Source organism: Scylla paramamosain, chromosome 31, assembly GCF_035594125.1.
Source record: "Scylla paramamosain isolate STU-SP2022 chromosome 31, ASM3559412v1, whole genome shotgun sequence".
In the NCBI taxonomy this organism is placed as follows: domain Eukaryota; kingdom Metazoa; phylum Arthropoda; class Malacostraca; order Decapoda; family Portunidae; genus Scylla; species Scylla paramamosain.
The window spans coordinates 14,516,750-14,538,272 of NC_087181.1; the positions used below are offsets into that span (position 1 = coordinate 14,516,750).

The 21,523-nt window shown below is 41.8% G+C and overlaps 1 protein-coding gene across 3 annotated transcripts in view; it reads right to left on the reverse strand.

Moving 5' to 3' along the window:
- Positions 1-12,914: 12,914 nt before the first annotated feature.
- The window catches only part of LOC135088688 (tetratricopeptide repeat protein 28-like), a 96,960-nt gene continuing 88,351 nt past the window's right edge, over positions 12,915-21,523 (reverse strand). For 2 of the 3 annotated variants that reach the window (XM_063983629.1, XM_063983630.1), the window contains one exon: positions 12,915-14,206. In XM_063983629.1, coding sequence (XP_063839699.1) covers positions 14,153-14,206 — 54 coding nt within the window. In that variant the 3' untranslated portion in view covers positions 12,915-14,152. The remainder of the gene's footprint in view (positions 14,207-21,523) is intronic. The other variant, XM_063983631.1, reaches the window with a different exon arrangement.

The following is a 21,523-nucleotide window of genomic DNA, read 5'->3' on the forward strand; positions in this document are numbered from 1 at the left end:
CCCTCTTCTCTCTATCTATCTCGTTCTCCTCCTCCTCCTCCTCCTCCTCTGGTCCTCTTTCCTTTCTTCTCTTGTCTACCTGTGTTTAGCAGCATCTACCTGCACCTTCTCCCTCCTCCTCCTCCTCCTCCTCCTCCTCCTCCTCCTCCTCCTCCTCCTCCTCCTCCTATCACCTGAGAAGACAAGGGTCACCACTTGTTTTGACTTTTTTTTTGTTTTGTTTTGTTTGGACGTGTTTTTTCTCACTTGTATGCTTGGTAGTTATTATTATCATTATTATTATTATTATTATCATTATTATTATTATTATTATTATTATTATTATTATTATTATTATTATTATTGGTTTCATTATCATCTGTTTTTTTTTATGTATATCTTACTTTTCCTTTTCTTGTCGCTCTGTTGCAAGTTCATCCGTGGCTCAAGGCAAAATATAGGTGGGAGAGGTAGCCCTTTCGCAAATTTATCTGAAACCATCTAACTTTTTTGTTACTTCGCCAATTTTTTTCTCCCTTTTTCATAATTGGTCCAGTTGTGAAGTTTTTTCATTCATTAAGCGTGCATTCAATCGTGGCATCTTTTTTTTTTCTTTCTCTTAAGTATCTTCTCATTGAATATCTCTCAGTATTTATATTTTCCTTAATATCTGTTGCATTTCTCTCTTAAATATCTTCTTATGGAATATCTCTTAGTATCTTTTGTTTAATACCATTTGCTATATTTAACCTTCCAAGCGCTACCACACTCACCACCACCATTACTACCAATACTATCATCACCACCGCTACCTCAGTCTCCCTTAACTTCACCCACGTAACTCCTTCCCTCTTCCTCCTCCTCCTCCTTCTTCTCTACTACATTTCATCAACACTCTTCACTCTTCACCTTCCCTTCAGACCTTCAGCCCTCCCTTCCCAGCGCCTCCTTCCTCCCTTTGCGATATATTTATTGCTGGCGAAATATTTTTAAATCTGATTATTTTTTTACCCAAACCTTTCCTTTCCTCTCTATCCCTTCTGAACCTTTCCTCCCTCATTCGCGGCGCCTTGTTAGTTTTTTTCTTTGTTTCTCTTTGTTATTTTTGTTATTTGTTGCTTTGTTTTGTTTGGATTAAGTTTTGTCTATTTCCATTTGTTGTATATATTTTTTTTTTTTTTTTGTTCTTTTCGAGTGTATTTTTTATCTTATTTATTATATTTTGAGTTTGAATTTTCATGTTTTGTGCTTGGAAATTTTCAGATTCATCTCTCTCTCTCTCTCTCTCTCTCTCTCTCTCTCTCTCTCTCTCTCTCTCTCTCTCTCTCTCTCTCTCTCTCTCTCTCTCTCTCCACACTTTACACACACGCGCGCACATTCACTCACTTCTTAATCATTCACTTTTCTCATTTCTCTTGTCCTTCCATTGTTTGCAAACTGCGATTCTTTCCACGACTGTCATTGTCTCTGTATTCTTTGTGCTTCTTTATTTCCCTTCCTTTCTGTCACTTCCGTATTTTATTTTGTTGTCTGAGCTGTCTCTCTCTCTCTCTCTCTCTCTCTCTCTCTCTCTCTCTCTCTCTCTCTCTCTCTCTCTCTCAACAGCAAGCACACACACACACACACACACACACACACACACACACACACACACACACACACACACACACACACCTCACGCCTCGCACATTTCCTTCCCGATCTGAAGGGTAAAAATCTCAGTTGCGCACGTCTGGTCAAGAGCAGCGCGTCACCCTCTACTGGCTTCTTTGATCACTTTCTTTCTCCTCATTGAAATCTCTGACTCTCGATCACTATCTGCCAATTCGTTAAAATCTCTTCATATTCTGTGTTCAATCACGTTATAAATAAGCCTTCGTTTTATTTGTCTGGTATTTTATGCTCAGGTTTAATATTTGCTTTTTACAGGCGAATTCTTATTTGGTAAGGTTAATAATGGTTTCAGGAAAATGTTCTTCGGTTTGTTGCAATAGTTGTGGGTAAGTTAGGTAACTGAAAAATGTCAGTTTGTTTGAGTTTTTGTTGATGACTGAAGGGGAATGTCATTGCGTTTATCAGAATTATTGTTGCTCATTTCCCTAAACGTATTATTAAGATTCAACTAAGACTTTGTTACGACACGGTATTGAATGTTTAGTACAGAATATATATTATATACGAAACTACGACGGTGTTATGAAACGTCACCGAATGTACATTGTAATCAAGTAAACAAATGGAAGCACATTCTTAGTTTGTTACAGAACACGTCAAGAAATCAGCGTTTTAAGACCAGACTTTCCTGCAGTAAATACATATAACTTTACCTGCAACACTAATGGGAGGAATAATTACCTGGATAAATTACCTGAGTGCTTAAAATGTGTCGTCAACTGTGGAGGTTAGATAAAAACAAAAATAAGTAGAAAGTTCACATGTTATTTGGTGCACAGACAGTTTAGTGAGTGTGTGTGTGTGTGTGTGTGTGTGTGTGTGTGTGTGTGTGTGTGTGTGTCTCGGCTTGGCTGCCCTACATAATGTGTGTGATAAGAGCGATATAGGGCCGCGATTTACGACCAATTACAGAAGAAGCGTTGGGGCAGAAATACCAGCAACAGGTGTGGGAGGAGGAGGAGGCAGAGGAGGAGGAGGAGGAGGAGTACTTAAGGGAAGGAGAAGACAGGAGATACTGTAGAGCTAAAGGCAAAAAGGGAGTGAGAAAATTAGTATGTGTGTGTGTGTGTGTGTGTGTGTGTGTGTGTGTGTGTGTGTGTGTGTGTGCGTGCGTGTGTGTGTGAGAGAGAGAGAGAGAGAGAGAGAGAGAGAGAGAGAGAGAGAGAGAGAGAGAGAGAGAGAGAGAGAGAGAGAGAGAGAGAGAGAGAGAGAGAGAGAGAGAGAGAGAGAGAGAGAGAGAGAGAGAGAGAGAGAGAGAGAGAGAGAGAGAGATTAACGAGTAAATAAAAGTTTTTTGCATTGTCTCAGTATTCAGTCAAGCGCCCGCCTTGGATATAGACAAACACCATTTATTGCTTGTGACCGGGGGAGAAAATTGCACTTGTCTATAGTGTGTGTGTGTGTGTGTGTGTGTGTGTGTGTGTGTGTGTGTGTGTGTGTGTGTGTGTGTGTGTGTGTGTGTGTGTGTGTGTACGTACAATTTCCTCCTATTTAATTATATAAAGTGAAAGTCCCCACTCGCATAGACTGTTGACCTCCGTGGCGTCTTGTTTGTTTTAGTTTTATTGTTTTTTTAGTGTGCAAGTATGGCTAACCTCCCACTCGCCCAGACTCGCTTCATTATATTAAACTCGCTCCTTCACACCTTAGCGCTCAATTCCCACTAAATTTCCACCCTCAGAAACCCCAATAATCCTCACTATACACTAAAAACACCACCAACACCACCAACACCACCAGCGCCACCATCAGTGCACCCTTTGTCAATGCCTCTTGGCTTCGTGTGCGCCTTAAGTCAGTCAGCTTTTAGAACAACTTGGCCTCGCGGGGAGAGACATTATGCGTGCTGCCTCAGGTGTGATTGGCGGGGCAGGGCTAGGCCAGAGCGAGGCAGGAGGCGGATCGGCCAAGTTTACGAGCTGTTGTATCTTCTACCTCTTATCGTGACGAGGTGATAAGCGACCGGGGTGAGGAGAAAAACAAGAGAGCAGGAGGAGGATGTGGTGAATGAGCGGCAGATGGAGGAAGACGGCTGAGAAAATGAAGAGGAAAGAAGAGGATGAAGAAAATGAAGTGTGCAGGAGTGATGAGCAGCAGATGGGGAAAAGACGGCGGAGAAAATGAAGAGGAAAAGAAGAGGAGGACGAAGAAAATGAAGTGTGCAAGAGTGATCTGGAGGAGGGTGAAGTTGAGGAGAATCAGGAGCTGGAAGAAGAAGACGAGGAAAATAAAGTGGAAGAAGAGGAGAAGGAGCTGAATGAGAACGAGGGATAAGAGCATGAGAAAGAAGAGGCGGAGGAGGAGGAGGTGACCCAAGAGAAGGAGGAAATCAAATATCTGTAATTGTAACATTCTATAAAAAGAAAAAAATCATCACTACACCGGCAAAATATTAGAAAAAATAAACCATCTGAGGGAGAAAAAAAAAAAAGCATGTAATTGGGCGGAGAACAAGAATCCAAAGCGGGAAAAAATAATACAAGGCTGATAAGAATTTGAGATACGGAAAAGAAGAAAAGGAGCAGAAAGACGAGAAGAATGGGAAGGAGGAGGAGGGGGAAGAGGAGGAGGATGAAGACGGCAGAAGACAAAGAGGAAGAGGAGGAGGATGAGAGAAGAGGGTTGAGGAGCAGGCAAAACAACAAGCACCAAATTCTTCAGCGTTCCAGGAAGGCTCACAGCGACACTTCAACTCAAAAAACTTGACTCCACACCCCCGTAAAAATATTTCATGTGGGAGGCGAGGTGTTTACAGACGGCGGGTCGAGGCGGCGTGGAGTGTTGAGGCGGAGGCAAGACCAGAGAGAAGGAGAGTTTAATGGGTCTCATATTTATCTCGTTCTTAAGTTATCGAAGGGAGATTTAAGAGTTGAAGTAATTGGCTGGTTCATCCTGTTTTATCTATTTATTTATTTTTTTTTTCGTTATGTTTACTTAATTGCTTTGTTTTGTTTTTTTTTAAGATAGTCTGTTTTGTTTACTTTTCCTTTATTTTTTTAGTCAAGTGTAAAATTAATCTATTCATCAGTTTATTTAATCTCATGAGTATTTTATCAGGGTTTTTGTTTTTATTTAGCTTTCTCTCTCTCTCTCTCTCTCTCTCTCTCTCTCTCTCTCTCTCTCTCTCTCTCTCTCTCTCTCTCTCTCTCTCTCTCTCTCTCTCTCTCTCTCTTATCTGACCTGGGAATGCCAAAGATGGAAAAGCGATGTCGGGTGAGAGTAAAAAGGAGGTAAGAAAATGAGAGAGAGAGAGAGAGAGAGAGAGAGAGAGAGAGAGAGAGAGAGAGAGAGAGAGAGAGAGAGAGAGAGAGAGAGAGAGAGAGAGATATATGGAGATGTGAGAGCTGCGGGAGGGAGGGAAGGGAGGGAACCATCCTGTCGTCTTCCCTTCACCTGTCGTGGTCAAAGATCGTCAGTCATTCACACACACACACACACACACACACACACACACACACACACACACACACACACACACACACACACACACCTTTAATCTTGTAACATTCAAGTTCACATCGCACACATCCATTTGTCTTTTTCACATCCGCTGTCACACACACACACACACACACACACACACACACACACACACACACACACACACACACACACACACAGCTGTCAAGTCTCGGGACACTATTACACCTGCCTAAATGTGCTCAGGTGTGTGTGTGTGTGTGTGTGTGTGTGTGTGTGTGTGTGTGTGTGTGTGTGTGTGTGTGTGTGTGTGTGTGCGTGGCTTTGAGTGCGAAAACCGCCGCCCAGACCGCAAATTTGTGACCAAAGAGACCATAAAAGAGGAAGTGTAACCGCAAAATTTACCTCGAGTAGGCGCGGTCTCTCTCTCTCTCTCTCTCTCTCTCTCTCTCTCTCTCTCTCTCTCTCTCTCTCTCTCTCTCTCTCTCTCTCTCTCTCTGCCACTTTCCATATCCCGCCCCTTACCTCCTTTACCCTTCGCACCATTTTTCACTGCCTTCCTTTTTTTCTCCCTTTCTTCCTCTCCCCCTTTTCCCTCACACTTGTACTTCCTCGCCTTACGCAGACTTCCTGAAATGCCCAGCCCTCACCCACAATGCCTCGAAATTCACGCTTTAATACCTCATGTTAAAGCTATGCCACATTCACCTCCCTCCCCTGGTCTCTCTCAGCCTCCCTCCCTCGCTTCGCACCCTTCCTGCCTCCCTCCCTTTCTCCCTCGCGCCTCCCTCGGCTCCCAATACCCACCCTGAGCTCTCTAATGATTCGTCTTGTCATTAGTCTTACGGTTGAGGGTCAGGATTCTTGTATAAGATGGAAGCCGAGGATCAGATACGCGGCTGAGAGAGAGAGAGAGAGAGAGAGAGAGAGAGAGAGAGAGAGAGAGAGAGAGAGAGAGAGAGAGAGAGAGAGAGAGAGAGTAGATAAAGACACCTACAAGAATACAAGGACGTGGATGTTAATAATTGAGGAAAGAAGAGGAAGTTATCGAAAAATGTGCCTTCTTGCTCCCTTCTTTAAGTGCGAGATTGATTTACTGCTCCTCTGTCATACCTCGGTACATGAACTAACTTTATTAACCCGTGTGTGGAACCTTGAGTGTGTAGCCAGTGACACCTTCACCTGGCGCTGCATACCTGTAACTACTAATGACTCCAGCTGACACACACGTTCACAGGTAGAGAGAGAGAAATGAGGACGGTGGGAAGAGGGACGGGATGGTGAGGGGGGTAGAAGAATGAAGGGATTTTGGGCATACATGGTCAATTTCTTCTATTATTATCAGAAGGTCAGCCTCCCCTACCCCTACCTCTCTTTCTCTTGCCTCTCTCTCTCTTTCTCTCCCCCTTTATCCCTCCTCCTCACCTTCTCCGTCTCATCCTCTTCTCCTCATCACAACACCTTTCTCTAATTAACTCTTTCATCTTCCTCTAACACGCCCTGCGATAAAGGGTATTTTTTTCTTCCTACTTTTTTGTCCCTCCCTTCCTTTGTGCTCAGCTTATTATAAAAAGTCACCATCGAAATAGTTTTTTTTTTTCTAAGGGGGGTTGGGGGTGTTTTGAGTGTGAAGGCTGTTAGTTACCTGCCTCATTTTCTTTTTTATTATATGTCTCGTACTTGTGGTCCTCATGTTTCTTTGTAGGGTGAATCTGTGAGTCATTTTCGTAGTGTCGTAAAAAGGTGTTCATATTCGTTCTAGGAATTAATTATACTCGAAGTGTAGGTCTGAGATCATTGGCAGATAACTTTATGGAATTCATAAGTAATAGATTTAAATTGTGACTGAAGCAACTTTTTTTTTTTTCATTCCATCACACTTGGACGAAGGTGTCTAGTGTTTCCTCGTTTTCCAAAAGTTTCCTGCTGAGATTCATTAAAAACCAATATTGTATCAAAACACGATTCATTCTCGACAAATAAAAATAAGGTTCTCCTTGGTTTTGAAGGGAAGTTATCTGAACAAAAGTCGACATGAAAAAGCGATACTGATTCCACATTCCTCACAGCGTGTTATCAGCGCAAGTGCGAAACCAGAACTGCTAGAATCGCGCACGAAAAACGTTTAATTTTCTCTTGTTTCAATAAAGAAGTTTACTGGGCAAATTCATATGAAAACGAAAGAAATAATAATATTCCTCGTGTCTCCCAGCATGTATATGTACAAAACAAAGAGAGAGAGAGAGAGAGAGAGAGAGAGAGAGAGAGAGAGAGAGAGAGAGAGAGAGAGAGAGAGAGAGAGAGAGAGAGAGAGACCCTTCAGACCTTGAACACTATTTTAGTAAGACGTCTCATAAACGGACTCGTACATAGAAAACCCACAATTTATCCCACTCTTCCCGACGCGTGTTTCTGTGCCGGTACAAAAGAGAGGTGCCCCCTGACGCCGTGTTTTGTATCCCTTGCTCACCAGCCTCCTTCCTGCTCCGTAAATCTGAGCTTGTCAAGGGAGGGTGATTGTGGGCGAACCTTGCTCCCTCCTACTCCGCCGCGCCTCACATTTCAAGGCATCTTCCCTATTAAAGTCTCGTTCCTCTGGGCTAATGTGAGCATCAAGAGAATAGATTTGACCATAATGTAATTTGGTTTTTCACAGGGACTAACTCGGCTACTTGAGGTGAAGTGGTCTGCCTCGCCTTGCCTCCCGCAACTTGTTAGCGACATGCTCGGTGGTCGGTGCTCATTGCTCGCCTCCATTCTTGTACCGGCTGCTTTCTTTGTATGTGATATCGGTGGAGAATTTACAGTCTTTAGCATAATTGACGGGTGTCACGGCGGAAAATTTTTTGGTATTTAACATAATTGGCAGGTGTTACTGGTTAAAAAATTTACAGTATTTAACATAATTGGCAAGTGTTGCTGGGAAAAAAAATTTACAGTATTTAACATAATTGGCAAGTGTTGCTGGGAAAAAAAAATTACAGTATTTAACATACATGGCAAGTGTTCCTGGGAAAAAAAAAATTTACAGTATTTAACCTAACTGGCAGGTTTTAAAGCGAAAAATTTGTAGTATTTAACAAAATTGACCGGTGTTACCTTTATTTTTGTATTTATTTATTTATTTATTTTTATTTTTATTTTTATTTATTTATTTATTTTTTATTTATTTATTTTTATTCTATTTATTATTTTTTTTTTCATGCAAGAGGGGTACTGGCCGAGGCCAACAAAATATATATGAAAGAAATGCCCACCGAGATGCCAGTCCCTTAAGAAGAACCAGAAGTTTTAGCCAAAAGTAGAGTAGTGCCTCGAGGCATCGCTCTTGAAATAAATAAATAAATAAATAAATAATCAAGTTGCCTGTTTTTCATGCAAGAGGTGTTCTGGCTCGGGGCAAGAAAACTGTAAGATAACTAAATAAAATATATAAATAAGTTAATAAATAAATAAAAAGAAGAAAGAAAAAAATGCTCACTGAAGATGTCAGTCTTTAAAGAAAACAATCCAAAAGCTAGTAAAAATTACTTTAAAGTGTTTTGAAACTAAGATTTGCATTCTTAGTCGTTTCAGCGTCTTATCTTTATTTTAAACAGGAAGTGGAAGTTACAGGGGTTTTTAATAGTGCTTTTATGATTGTTGTGTTAGTTTAGTACGCTTTCTGCAACATCAATGGACTGAAACGTCCAAAAGAATCCCATTAATCATTTACGAGGCCTTTGAAGAGAAAGAGCTTATGAGAGGCAAAAGAATACGACTCTAATCACCTCGCTAACAACTCTTGTGGCGATAGTTTCAAGTCTCGTCACCAGGGAGATGACCGGAGTGGTTTGGTCTGAGCTCAGTGACTAAAAACTGTAATTTGGACACACACTAGTCAATGCCTCTTGGGTATGATTTGATTTTAAGACGGCACGTGACAACTATTACTTCTACTTTCACCTTATTTATTTATTTTATTTATTTACTATTTATTCACTTTTATTTTTCATTTTATATTTTCTTCATTATTTATTTACCTATTTTTGCACTGCCATTGCTTATTAATATTTCCCAACACACCCTAATTAATGATCATATTTGCCGCTATTTATTATATATGGCAGTGACAGTGGGGCATCTCACGTAGCGTCCCTTTATACACACAGGAAGCTGAGTCGTACAGAGACACACACGACCATAACGAAGGTCATAAAAACACACATTACGAAGGTAAAATTACAGAATAAACAACACACACGTAAAGGACAACTTTGTACATTATGAAGCGGAAGTGGGCACAGAATCAAGCAGAAACAGACACGAGTATATAAAAAAGAAAAGATAAAAAATAAGTTAAAATAAAAAGATTGAAAGAAAATAAACAAGTCTACATTACAAAGAAGTGTTGGAGGAAATAAGAGACTGACAAACTCGGAAAACATACATTACCAAGCAGGGGTGAGTGTGGAGCAGACACGAGCGAGAAGACTGTCACAAAAGCGCAACATTTACACATTAAGAAGAGGAAGTATGGCACAGACTGAATAAGAAGACGCGACTTGTCATGTTGATCAGGTCTTGTTTATATGATAGTTCTCCTTTTCTGGTTGTTTGTTCCTTTCTTCATACGGTAGTTTTCTTCCTTATTTTCTGATTATCTTCTCTCCCTCTCCTCATAGGATTATTTTCCTCCTCCTTATTTTCTATTTATCCTGCTCGTTTTCTCACATGTTAGTCCTCCTCCTTATTTTTTGTTTATCCTACGTTCCTTTTCACATATGGTTGTTTCCCTCCTCCTTATTTTCTACTTATTCCGCTCCTTTCGTCATATAGTTGTTTTCCTCCTTATTTTCTGCTTATCCTCTGTTCTTTCCTTATATGACAGTTCTCCTCTCCTCTTCTCCTTATTTTCTGCATATCCTCTATTCCTTTCCTCATACGACAGTTCTCCTCCTTATTTCCTACTTAAGCTCTATGCCTCCCCTCCTCCCATAAGCACCGGAGTCTAAGTGCTCGAGTTCTGGCGCCAAATTCCTGGTCTGATCTGCCATGCTTTTGATGGCAAGGTGTCGGTGATTTGAAGGGGGGACACCACTCCTTAATTAAATGTTCATGTCCAAAAGTAGTCTCTCTCTCTCTCTCTCTCTCTCTCTCTCTCTCTCTCTCTCTCTCTCTCTCTCTCTCTCTCTCTCTCTTGGGTAATTATGATGTTTATCTAGGTAGTTAATATTTGACACCTTTTTGATCTAATAACTTCAAGTCCCATGAATCAATTGTCAGTAATCAGAGGAGTCAGTCACAAACACTTTTAACTTTTAAGACTTTTTCTCTCTCCCGCTCAATCAAGATCAGTTTTGCGGGGCGGGAGGTGGTGCAGGAGGAGGAGGAGGAGGAGGAGGAGGAGGAGGAGGAGGAGGAGGAGGAGGAGGAGGAGGAGGAGGAGGAGGAGGAGGAGGAGGAGGAGGAGGAGGAGGAGGAGGGGAGATAATAATTTTGATGGATTAGACACTTACTTTTTTGTTTATAACTCTCATTTAATTTCCTGCAAGCGTCAGAGGGTAAGTGTCGGCGCCTTCACAGCTCCGGTCACTGTCTGGGAGCGTCAGGGTGCGAGGCTTCATGTTCAGCTGACGGTGCCTTTACAAGCGTTTATATCATCAGTTTATTATGCCAAGACTTCAGATAATTGATTCTGGATTATCTCATCTTCCTCTCCCGCTGGAGGGGACAACTCTCACACACGCACGCACGCACACACACACGCACACGCACGCACACGCACTAAGCACCAAGAACCGCGTGTGTGGGAGTATACAACGTAGACGAAACGAGGGCACGCACGCAGATTCAAGTGCAGTCACAGAAAACGAGGAAGGGCACCGAGTCAGGTCAGAACAGGTCGAGATGCTGGCAATAACAAACTGGTGTGTGTGTGTGTGTGTGTGTGTGTGTGTGTGTGTGTGCCACGGCCGCGCTCACATCCAAGGACCAGCTCCGCCCTCCGCCACTGCCAGCCGCTAAATGAAACCCAGGCTACCTCGCCACCCAGCCTCGCTCCCCCGCCCCGCCTCCTCCCCGGCCCCTCACCGCCCACACCACCCCTTTCTCCCTTCACGCCTATACCTCCCACTAGCCACACCTGATGGTATTTTGTCCTGCAGGTGTGTGATACAACTCCACACATACATACACCTACTATCGTGCCGTGTACTATGTGTGCGTGTGTGTGTTTGTGTGTATTTTTTTCAAGTGTGCATGTGTGTTTGGGATTCTTGTCTTGTGGAGTGCTTTCATTCTTTATCTCTCTCTCTCTCTCTCTCTCGTGTGTGTGTGTGTGTGTGTGTGTGTGTGTGTGTGTGTGTGTGTGTGTGTGTGTGTGTGTGTGTGTGTGTGTGTGCGCGCCCAGCGATGGAAAGGTTAACGGGGCCTATCAAACATTGCTCATCAAATACCTATTGTTTGTGTCCTCTGATTAACCTACGGCTATTTCTCTCTCTCTCTCTCTCTCTCTCTCTCTCTCTCTCTCTCTCTCTCTCTCTCTCTCTCTCTCTCTCTCCTCGTGCTCTTGGTGTTATCGCTGTGACCATCCTACATCCCTCTCCTATCCATCCCCCTTCCCCTCCCTCTCCCTCCCCTCAGGACTGTCCCAGAAAAAGGACGCCCCCTCCCCTCTCCCCTTTTACCACCCCCCTCGGTCAGCTATTGTTACGCCTCGACTTTGCTGTGGACACTGGCGAGATGTCCACCTCAGTCCGTCTGTCTGTCTGTCTGTCTGTCTGTCTGTCTCCTCCTGTCCCTCTGTATTTATGTATGTATATGTGTGTGTGTGTGTGTGTGTGTGTGTTGGTATGTTTGTATCTATGCATGTGTGTACTGTATGTATTGTCTTGGTATGTATTGTATGTTTTATGTATTTTTTGCCTTTGTTTTTTGTATTGTATATTGATTTTGCTTGTGTTTGTTTGTTTGTTTGTTTGTTTGTTTAGTTTGCTTGGCGGTGGTATTGGTATTGTTCTTGTTTTTTTGTTATTATTGTTTATTTGTATTTGTTTATTATTGTTATTGGTACTTTTGTTGTTATTATTATTATTATTATTATTATTATTATTATTATTATTATTATTATTATTATTATACCGTCGTCACAGTTATTGATCTTGTTACTATTACACATTTTTCTATCGTTCATGTTACCATCATCATCATTGTCATCGTAAATATGTTAAGTTGCCGCATATAAATATAATCCCAATTACGTTCGGTATCAAAAAATCTACAACCGATACGATTTTTTTTTTTTTTTTTTTCAAGTGGCGAAAGTATCCCAAGATTAATTCATTCTTATTGATTCTTGATTTTTTTCCACTCAGGCTTCGCTCTCAGGAACATTCTCTTTATAAGTATTAACATAATTTAGGAGCCTGGAGCGACGCGAAGCTATGATGCCTTTTTTTTTTTTTTTATTTATCTATTTATTTATTTTTTTTTTTTTTACCTTACATCAACTCACGTCTACGAAAAATAATTGGGGTTTAGATCGTATTTAAAAGTCAAGCTAATTAAGTTAGTGAAGTTATTTAAGTTACATTCTACGAAATTTGAGGAATGGGCGTAGAGGTGAAATTTAAAAGTCTTCCCTCATTCCTCCTTGTTGATAAGTATTCTCTATTGACTCTAGGAATAAACAAGGATGGGGAAAAGAAGAAGTAGTCTTAAATTTCACCTTTACACCGATTCTTCCAGTTTTGTGGAATGCAACATGACTTTAAATACGGCATAGTACTGTGGAGGAGAGAGAGAGAGAGAGAGAGAGAGAGAGAGAGAGAGAGAGAGAGAGAGAGAGAGAGAGAGAGAGAGAGAGAGAGAGAGAGAGAGAGAGAGAGAGAGAGAGAGAGAGGTTTGTCTACAGAACTATTTAAGAGACTGATATATTTTTCTTTTCGATAACATCAATGCAAAAAATGTCTTTGCTTGGGCGCAGAAAGAAAAAGAGAATGAGAGGCTAACTTTGTCTCTTCTAGGCCACGTAACTGTGACTGTAGAGCAAAATTGTTGGAAAATTTGTAAGTGACTATAAAGTGTACTCAGCTTTCCTCTTTTTTTCGGTAACTGCAATTAAGTGCCTTTTATTTTATCCTTTTTAGCTCATGGTCAGTCTCCTCTTCAATGGGGAAAAGAAAAAAAGAAAAAGAAAAGAAAAAAGTTCACATCTTCGCTGACAGACAGAAAGAAGACAGACGTTGATAAATATTTCGGTGGATTGACGAGGAAAAATCAGTCCCTGGTACGCACACTATTTTCCGTGGTCTGCGTTTTCTTTTCTCTTGCTCGTCTTCAGATTTCCTTCACAGTGGCGTGAGTCTGAGCCGCGCGTCTTTATTACCTTTATTACAACGAGCGAGGAAGTAAACACGAGTGAAAAGAAGAATTATACGCAAGTGTTCCTGTTTTCCTCACCTGCGTTTACTATTCCGGGCGTTTACAAGTCGAATAACTAAAATTCAGATAAGGAAACCACTTTACTTGCTCTTTAAACCTACACTTCAAGCAGGAAAGTAAAAAAAAAGAGTGAAAAGAATTTACATATAAGTGAATTTACCTGTTTACCTCATCTCTTTTACTATTATGTGCATTTACAAGTCGAATAAACAAGAGTACGTAAGAGAGTCAACTCATCTGCTCTCTAAACACACACTCTAAGCGAGAAAGTAAAGACGAGTGAAAAGAAGAATTTACATTTAAGCGAGCGTTCCGTCCTGCACTATTTTGGGTTTTCACAAGTGAGAATCAGATAAAAATCCACTTCACCTGCTCTCTACACTTACACTTCAAGCGGGAAAGTAAAAACCAATGAAAAGAACAATTTACACATAAGCGAGTGTTCGTCTTTTACCATTACGGGTGTTTACAAGTCGAATAAATAAGAATACACAGGAAAAAAAAACTCATCTTCTTTCTAAACTCACACTTCGAACGAGAAAGTAAAAACGAGTGGGAAGAAGAACATAAGCAAGCGATCAAGTTTACCTCACCTCCTTTGCTATCCCAGGTGTTTACAAGTCGAATAAACAAGAGCAAATACGACAAAGACACCTCACCTGCTCTCTAAACTAGGCAGCTGGACCGAAGCAGGCGCCACGACACTTACCTGTGGGAGAAACAACAAATTAAGAGACAGGTAAATAAACACGCGGGTGATAACTCCACTAAATCACCGTCATTGGGGGAGAATAAGGAAGGATCATCACATAAAGTCAAGGTCTAGATTCCTTGCAGAGACTCGTGTATGATAACAATTACGTACTCAACTTGATTCCAGATTGGCAGGACAGGAAGATGAAACCAGAACAAGAACAGGGTAGTGGTGGTGGTGGTGGTGGTGGTGGTGGTGGTGGTGATGGTGCTGGTGGTGGAAAAAGGCATCTACGGTATAATGGAGACACTCAAAGGTCGTCCTCCTGCCCATCTGATCTCTGGTTTCACATGCTGGCTTGTGTTACGTGGAGCCTTAGGAGAAAGTACTGAAGGCCCTTGTTCTGGGGCGCCCCGAGATCCTTCTCTCTCTCTCTCTCTCTCTCTCCTTCTCTTCTTTCCTCTCTCTCTCTCTCGCGTTGTCCTTTCAGAGTCCTTTGTTTTCAAGAACCTCTGTCTAGTCTGTTGTTGTCGTCTAAGCTTTTTTTTTTTTTTTTTTTTTTTTGCAGGGAGGCGGGGGAGTTTTCCTATAACCTGCGTTCATTACCTAAAGAGAGTTGTTGTTGTTGTTGTTGTTGTTGTTGTTGTTGTTGTTGCTGTTGTAATAGTAGTGGTGGTAGGAGTGGAGGTAATAGTAATAGCAGTTATTGTTGGTGATGATGGTTAGTTATGTTTCCTTTTTTTAGAAAGAGGAGGAGAGAATTAAAAAAAAAATGAAAATAAAATAAGAAATAAAACGGGATATTATATATGAAAAATCCAAACGGAAATGAAGGGAGAAATGAAATATATATAAAAAAAAACAAAAAAACAAAAAAGGAAATAACATAAATATAAAAAAACAAAAAAAAAAAAAGAAATAACATAAATATTGAGAAGGGAAAGAGAAACAGGAAGAAAAAGAAGAAGAAAAAGAAGAAGACGAAGAAAGAAGAACAAGAACGAGATCACGCAAGAGAAAGTAAAAAGAGGAAGCGGAAATGAGAGAGCAAGAAGAGGAAAAGGAAGAGGAGGAGAAGAAGAAGAAGAAGAAGAGGAAGAAGAGGAGGAGGAGGTGTAGTAATGATAACGGAAACAAGAAAACCACCACCACCACCACCACCACCACCAGCAACAACAGTAACACAACCCCCAACAACAATGCCAATAAATTTCACCTGTGCACTTGCCAGCCAGAAACAGCAGGTAAAAACTTAAAGCACTCGTTGGCCCAATACCTGTCATTACCTGGGCAAATCAAGACACTGGCCAACCCTCAGGTGTAACACTGGTAATTACCTTCAAATGACACGTCGCCGCCGATACCTCACAGTGCTGTTTTGTTATCCTTATTTACTGCCAGAGAGAGAGAGAGAGAGAGAGAGAGAGAGAGAGAGAGAGAGAGAGAGAGAGAGAGAGAGAGAGAGAATATATTTTCCTTCCTTCCCCATGTTAAAAAATAAGGTTGCCTCATCTAACACACACACACACACACACACACACACACACACACACACACACACACACACACACACACACACACACACACACACACACACACAGAGAGAGAGAGAGAGAGAGAGAGAGAGAGAATTTTACCGTGTTTTCTCATCCCTCGTCACGTGATTTCTAGTGATAAAAAGAACGAGCAAGTTGAAAAAGCAAACTTCACTTCACTCTGTCCGTTCCTGTCACTCTTTTCTTTAACTTAAGGGAGGATTGAGTGAGTTGATGAGAGGATAGAAGTGTGGGTGAGTGTTGGCACGCCCGGTGAAAGAGGAAAGGGAATGAAGACAAATTAGTGTTTATAAGAAGGTGAACAACAAGAACAACGCGAAAAATAAGAAAAGAACAAGAAGAACAGCAAGAAAAAGAGAAAAGAAAAAGGAAAGGGACCAAGAACAAAGAAGATGATGAAAACAGTAAGAAGAAGAAGAAGAGGAGGAGGAGGAGGAGGAGGAGGAGGAGGAGGAGGAGGAGGAGGAGGAGGAGGAGGAGGAGGAGGAGGAATAACAGGAAGAAGAGGAAATAATGTAATAAAGAAAAGTGCAACATCCCAATAAAAGTAAAAATAGAAATAGAAAGAAAATAACACTAAGCTAATCCCACAAGACGAAGGAGAAAAGGAGAGGAAGAAGAAGAAGAAGAAGAAAAAGAAGAACGAAACAATACAACAAAATAAATAAATAAATAAATAATAAAATAAAACGTACCACAAAGCAGAACAAAATATATAAAACGCAATTAATAAACCCTTTATTTCCGAAAACAAAAGCTGCAGAAGGAGTAAAAGGCGAGGAATTTATGAGAGAGAAAAGGAGAGAAGAGGAGGACAGGCAAGAGGAGAGGAAGAGAAAGGGGGACAGGGAGGAGGGGGGAGGAGGAGTTAAGAATGGGCGATGACTGAGAACTGAAGACCATAGAGTGTCACTTTCCTCGGGTATCAGTTTTCCTAGCCCAGCCTGGTCGCGGCGGGGTGGGCGTAGGGGGAGGGCGTGGGGGAAGATCTCTTCTGCCCAACAATAGACCTCAAGAGATCCTATTCTTCTGCTCCTCCTTCCCCTCCTTTCTCTTGCTCAGGTTACTAAATTAACCAATAAACACCACCACCACCGCTCCTCGCTAATTAGAAGCTCCGTGGCTGGTTACCTGGTTACCGTTATTCTGCGACTTGTTTGTGGTGCTTATACTGTTGATCCTGCTGCTAATACTGTTGTTACTAATGTTGTTACTACTGCTGGTACCGCTGTTGCTGCTGCTTCTGCTGCTGCTATTTCTACTACTACTATTACTACTACTACTACCACTACTACTACTATTGCTGATGCTGCTGTTGTTATTTGATTGTTAGCTTTCATATTATTATTATTATTATTATTATTATTATTATTATCATTATTATTATTATTATTGTTATTATCATTATTTTTGTGCTTGTACGTATTATGGTTGATAATTTTCCACTTTACTTTTCACTATTTACGTGCACTAGAAACGTTGCTTTTATCGAGATTATCACTGTAATTCATGGTAACGATGATGATGTTAGTGATACTGGAAAAAATATAATGATGACTGCGGTAATTATGATCCCAATTAATAAATAAATAAAATGAAATTAAGAAGACATGTATAAAATTTTCATCATAAAATAACATTACGTTCGCTACCATCACCAACAGCAACAACAACAACAACAACAACAACAATTACAACAGCATCCTCTTACTTCAGCTTCCGCAAATATTCAGCGCATCCGTCTCTCTCTCTCTCTCTCTCTCTCTCTCTCTCTCTCTCTCTCTCTCTCTCTCTCTCTCTCTCTCTCTCTCTCTTCCTTCCCCATCTGTTTGTTTTTTTAATTTCATTTCATTATCAATTATTATTATTATTATTATTATTATTATTATTATTATTATTATTATTATCATTATCATAACTATTACTGCTGCTGCTGCTGCTGCTACTGCTACTGCTGCTGCTGCTGCTGCTGCTGCTGCTGCTGCTGCTGCTACTACTACTACTACTACTACTACTACTACTACTACTACTACTATAGTTTTACCTATAAAAATGTAGATGTGTCTGTCATGACATGTACAAGCAAGAGAGAGAGAGAGAGAGAGAGAGAGAGAGAGAGAGAGAGAGAGAGAGAGAGAGAGAGAGAGAGAGAGAGAGAGAGAGAGGGGGTAGCCGAGGTCAGATGGCAAGGGCTCGGACAAGGTCTTCTCTCAGGCTCAGTAGTTATTCCGCCTGAGAGAGAGAGGAATGTGCACCATCACCACCACCACCACTACCACCACCACCACCACCACCACCACCACCACCACCCCCCCTGCCCATTCTACCAGCATCACCACTATCTACGCAACTATTTTCCTGACTATCCCTACCTCTACTTTTGTCACTATCACCACCACCACTATCACCACCATTGTCACCATCACCAGCATTAACCTATTTCCTAGTATGCCACCACCATCACTATCACCACCATTATCTGAGTACAATTTGTAGCATTGCCGAGGCCGCTGGGTCATCATCACCACCACCACCACCACCACCACCACCACCACCATCAGCAATTACAGTCACTCTGCAGATTTTATTATTAACACAGAGGAAATATTGCATAAGAAACCCAACAGTAACATTATTATCGCCACCTTTCAGTTTATCTCCAGTTGATCCGCACGCTTACTACCCCTACTACTACTACTACTACTACTACTACTACTAATAATAATAATAATAATAATAATAATAATAATAATAATAATAATAATAATAATATCTCTATTATTGCTAATATCGACGAACTTTCCTATTACTACTACTACTACTACTACTACTACTACAACCACCCCTATCACCACCCAACCATCCTATCACTGACCTTACCTCCACCACCACCACCACCACCACCACTACAACCACCACCGAAAAAATCTACATCCTTTCACCCTTTTCAATTTCGTAGAAGCGGCAGACATTCCTTCATTCCTCACTAAGACACTGAATCTCCCCACGGAAAAGCATTTAAATTAACCTTCCCTCAGGATTCCTTAAACAGCCAAGCTATATAAAATAACTCAGGGAAATACAACTGCTATTTTCCGAAGCCAAGGTCAGTGTTTAGGGACGAGAAGAAGTCTGGGTTGGTTAAGGACACACGCTGTAGCTCCTCGTGGTTCGGATTATGCTCATTTCTCAACACATGCGCTGTATGAGTCGCCCACGCTGTCGTGTGTCTCCGTACAAGACCGCCGTGGCAGATAAGACATCGCAAATATGTGACAGAAAGTTCTAAGACCTGCTACAGAATTTGCTATGGCGCTTCACTCGGTTTAGTCATAGAAAATTTAGTAGCCAGCGAGGGGAGACTTTAACGAAGGGGTAGGTGGTGAGCCGCCCTCCCTCCCCGGTCACCAGCCCGCAACCTTGCCAAAACTTTCTTCCTCTTTCTTCCTCCTTCTTCTTGTACGTCTTTTTTTGTGTGCGGTTTCTGCCCAGACACGGTTTATCGTAAATTCAGTTGGGAGGACAAAGGGAACACAACCCCCACGATCATAAGTATCAAAAACGTATAGCGATTATATAGATAAGTTTCATATCTGGAATTTTGCCTCCAGAGCAACGCACACCTAAGTAAAAAATTGACACAAAAATAAATAAGTAAAAAAAAAACCTTTCCACATAGCATTTCTCGCTTGGCCTAAAATGGAAACAGGTGTGTATTGACGCAGATGTGCAATGGTGACAAGTGTAAGATTGTACAGATGTGTGATTTAGGCATTAGGTGTGCAGTAGCAGTAGTACATGCACGTGTGTGGTAGTGGAGGTGTGGTATGTGGTGAGTGGTGGACCTCTGTGCTTGTTTGGCAGCATCAGCAGGTGTGTGGTGGAAGCTGGACATATATGGAGACGGTGACAGGTGTATAGCTAGTCATTCAGGTGTTTGGTGGAGGATAGAGAGGTGTGTGGTAGCCATGACGGGTGTGTGACAAGAACCAAAAATTAAGTGTGTAGCAGCTTCATATATACACAGGTATAAGATAGAACGGTGTGCAGTTTTTCCAGGTAGCGTTGACAGGTATGCAGTAGGTGTGTGTGTGTGGTAGCGGTAGTAGTGAGCAGGTGTGTGGTGGCAGGTTACCTAGGCATTAGTCACACCTGGCCTCGATCACGTCTTTCTTGGGCGCTGAGGGAAAATTGAAGCCACTGGCGATGTGATGTTTGTCTCGTTAATTTTGTACAGTGCTTGAGTTCCTCCTTAGATACTTTATTGTGGGTGCTTTTCACTCTCTTTACTCTTTCTTTATCTCTCGCTTTTTTTGCTACGGGAGGTTACAGGGAAGGTTACAGGGAGGAGAATACAGAAGGGAGGTAGTGTGGAGAGATTCTAAGGTTAATGATGGGAAAGACAGGTGACAATAGGTGAGGAAACTTACCTGTGTGTGACCTTACGTTGTTTTTGCTTCTACCAGTAAGGGTTGTCATGTGAGTTCATTATATGTGTGTGTGTGTGTGTGTGTGTTGGTGGGTGAGTGTTTCTCTCTCTCTCTCTCTCTCTCTCTCTCTCTCTCTCTCTCTCTCTCTCTCTCTCTCTCTCTCTCTCTCTCTCTCTCTCTCTCTCTCTCTCTCTCTCTCTCTCTCTCTCTCATTATTATTATCATCATCATCTCCACTTCCACTGTTCTTAATGTCCAGTGAGTCGGATATCACACACACACACACACACACACACACACACACACACACACACACACACACACACACACACACACACACACACACACACTTAAACACACATACTTAAACACACACAAAGCTAACTAAACAAACACTAAAAAAAACGGACAAAAGCAACGTGATACCCTAGATGTACAGACAAATAAACACATACAGAGATACAGACAGACAGATAGACAGATAGATAGATAGATAGAAAGATAAATAGACACAGAATGACTGATGAAAGGCAAGGCAACAGAAGCAGAACAAAACAAAGCCTCCACAAACTGAAATTAGAGACGCCAAGCATTTTTAACTCGATGTCACAGGTCAAGTAGAGGAAGGAGGAGGGAAGGGGAGAGGTAAGGAGGGGGTTCAGGGGTCACTGTCGCATTCCTCGGTCAGGGTTCAAGGTCAGAGGTCACGCTGGCAAATAAGGCCAAGGAGGAAAGAGCTGAAGACTGAAGAAAAACAAAGATCAGAAATGGAACTTGAGAACCTTAGATTTCTTCGCTGTACGGAATGATGATGAGTGTGACAACGTTATTCAAGCCATTAGGATCAGAATCGCATTCCAGAAGGGGGATGCTAAGTGTGAGAAACCTCTGAGCGCGAGTCCCAAGGCATCAAAACCCTAATTGACCAGCCGTAGCCAAGGAGAATCTGATCCCAACCTAACAATAACACGAAACACAGAGGGAATCAGATAGTCTTCTTGGCCCGTACTTTGTTTGGGAAGAGAAGGAATGTATGTGACGTTCCTATTCACGTCCTGGACAAAATTCCATTCTCCCCGAAGTGTTGCGTTAATTCTAGGCCTTCCCGTCCCGTGGATAAGGGTGATGCTGCCCCAGGGGTGAGGGCGAGGCTTGCGACCTTCACCCTCCTCCTACGGGTTCTACACACCGCCAGACTCATCGACCAAGAAAGTCTTAATGTATCTTTCCTCCTCCTTCTCCTCCTCCTCCTCCACCTCCTCCTCCTCCTCCTCCTCCTCCTCCTCCTCCTCCTCCTCCTCGTCCACATCTACCTCTCCTTTCTTTCTTTTCTGATATCTATCTAT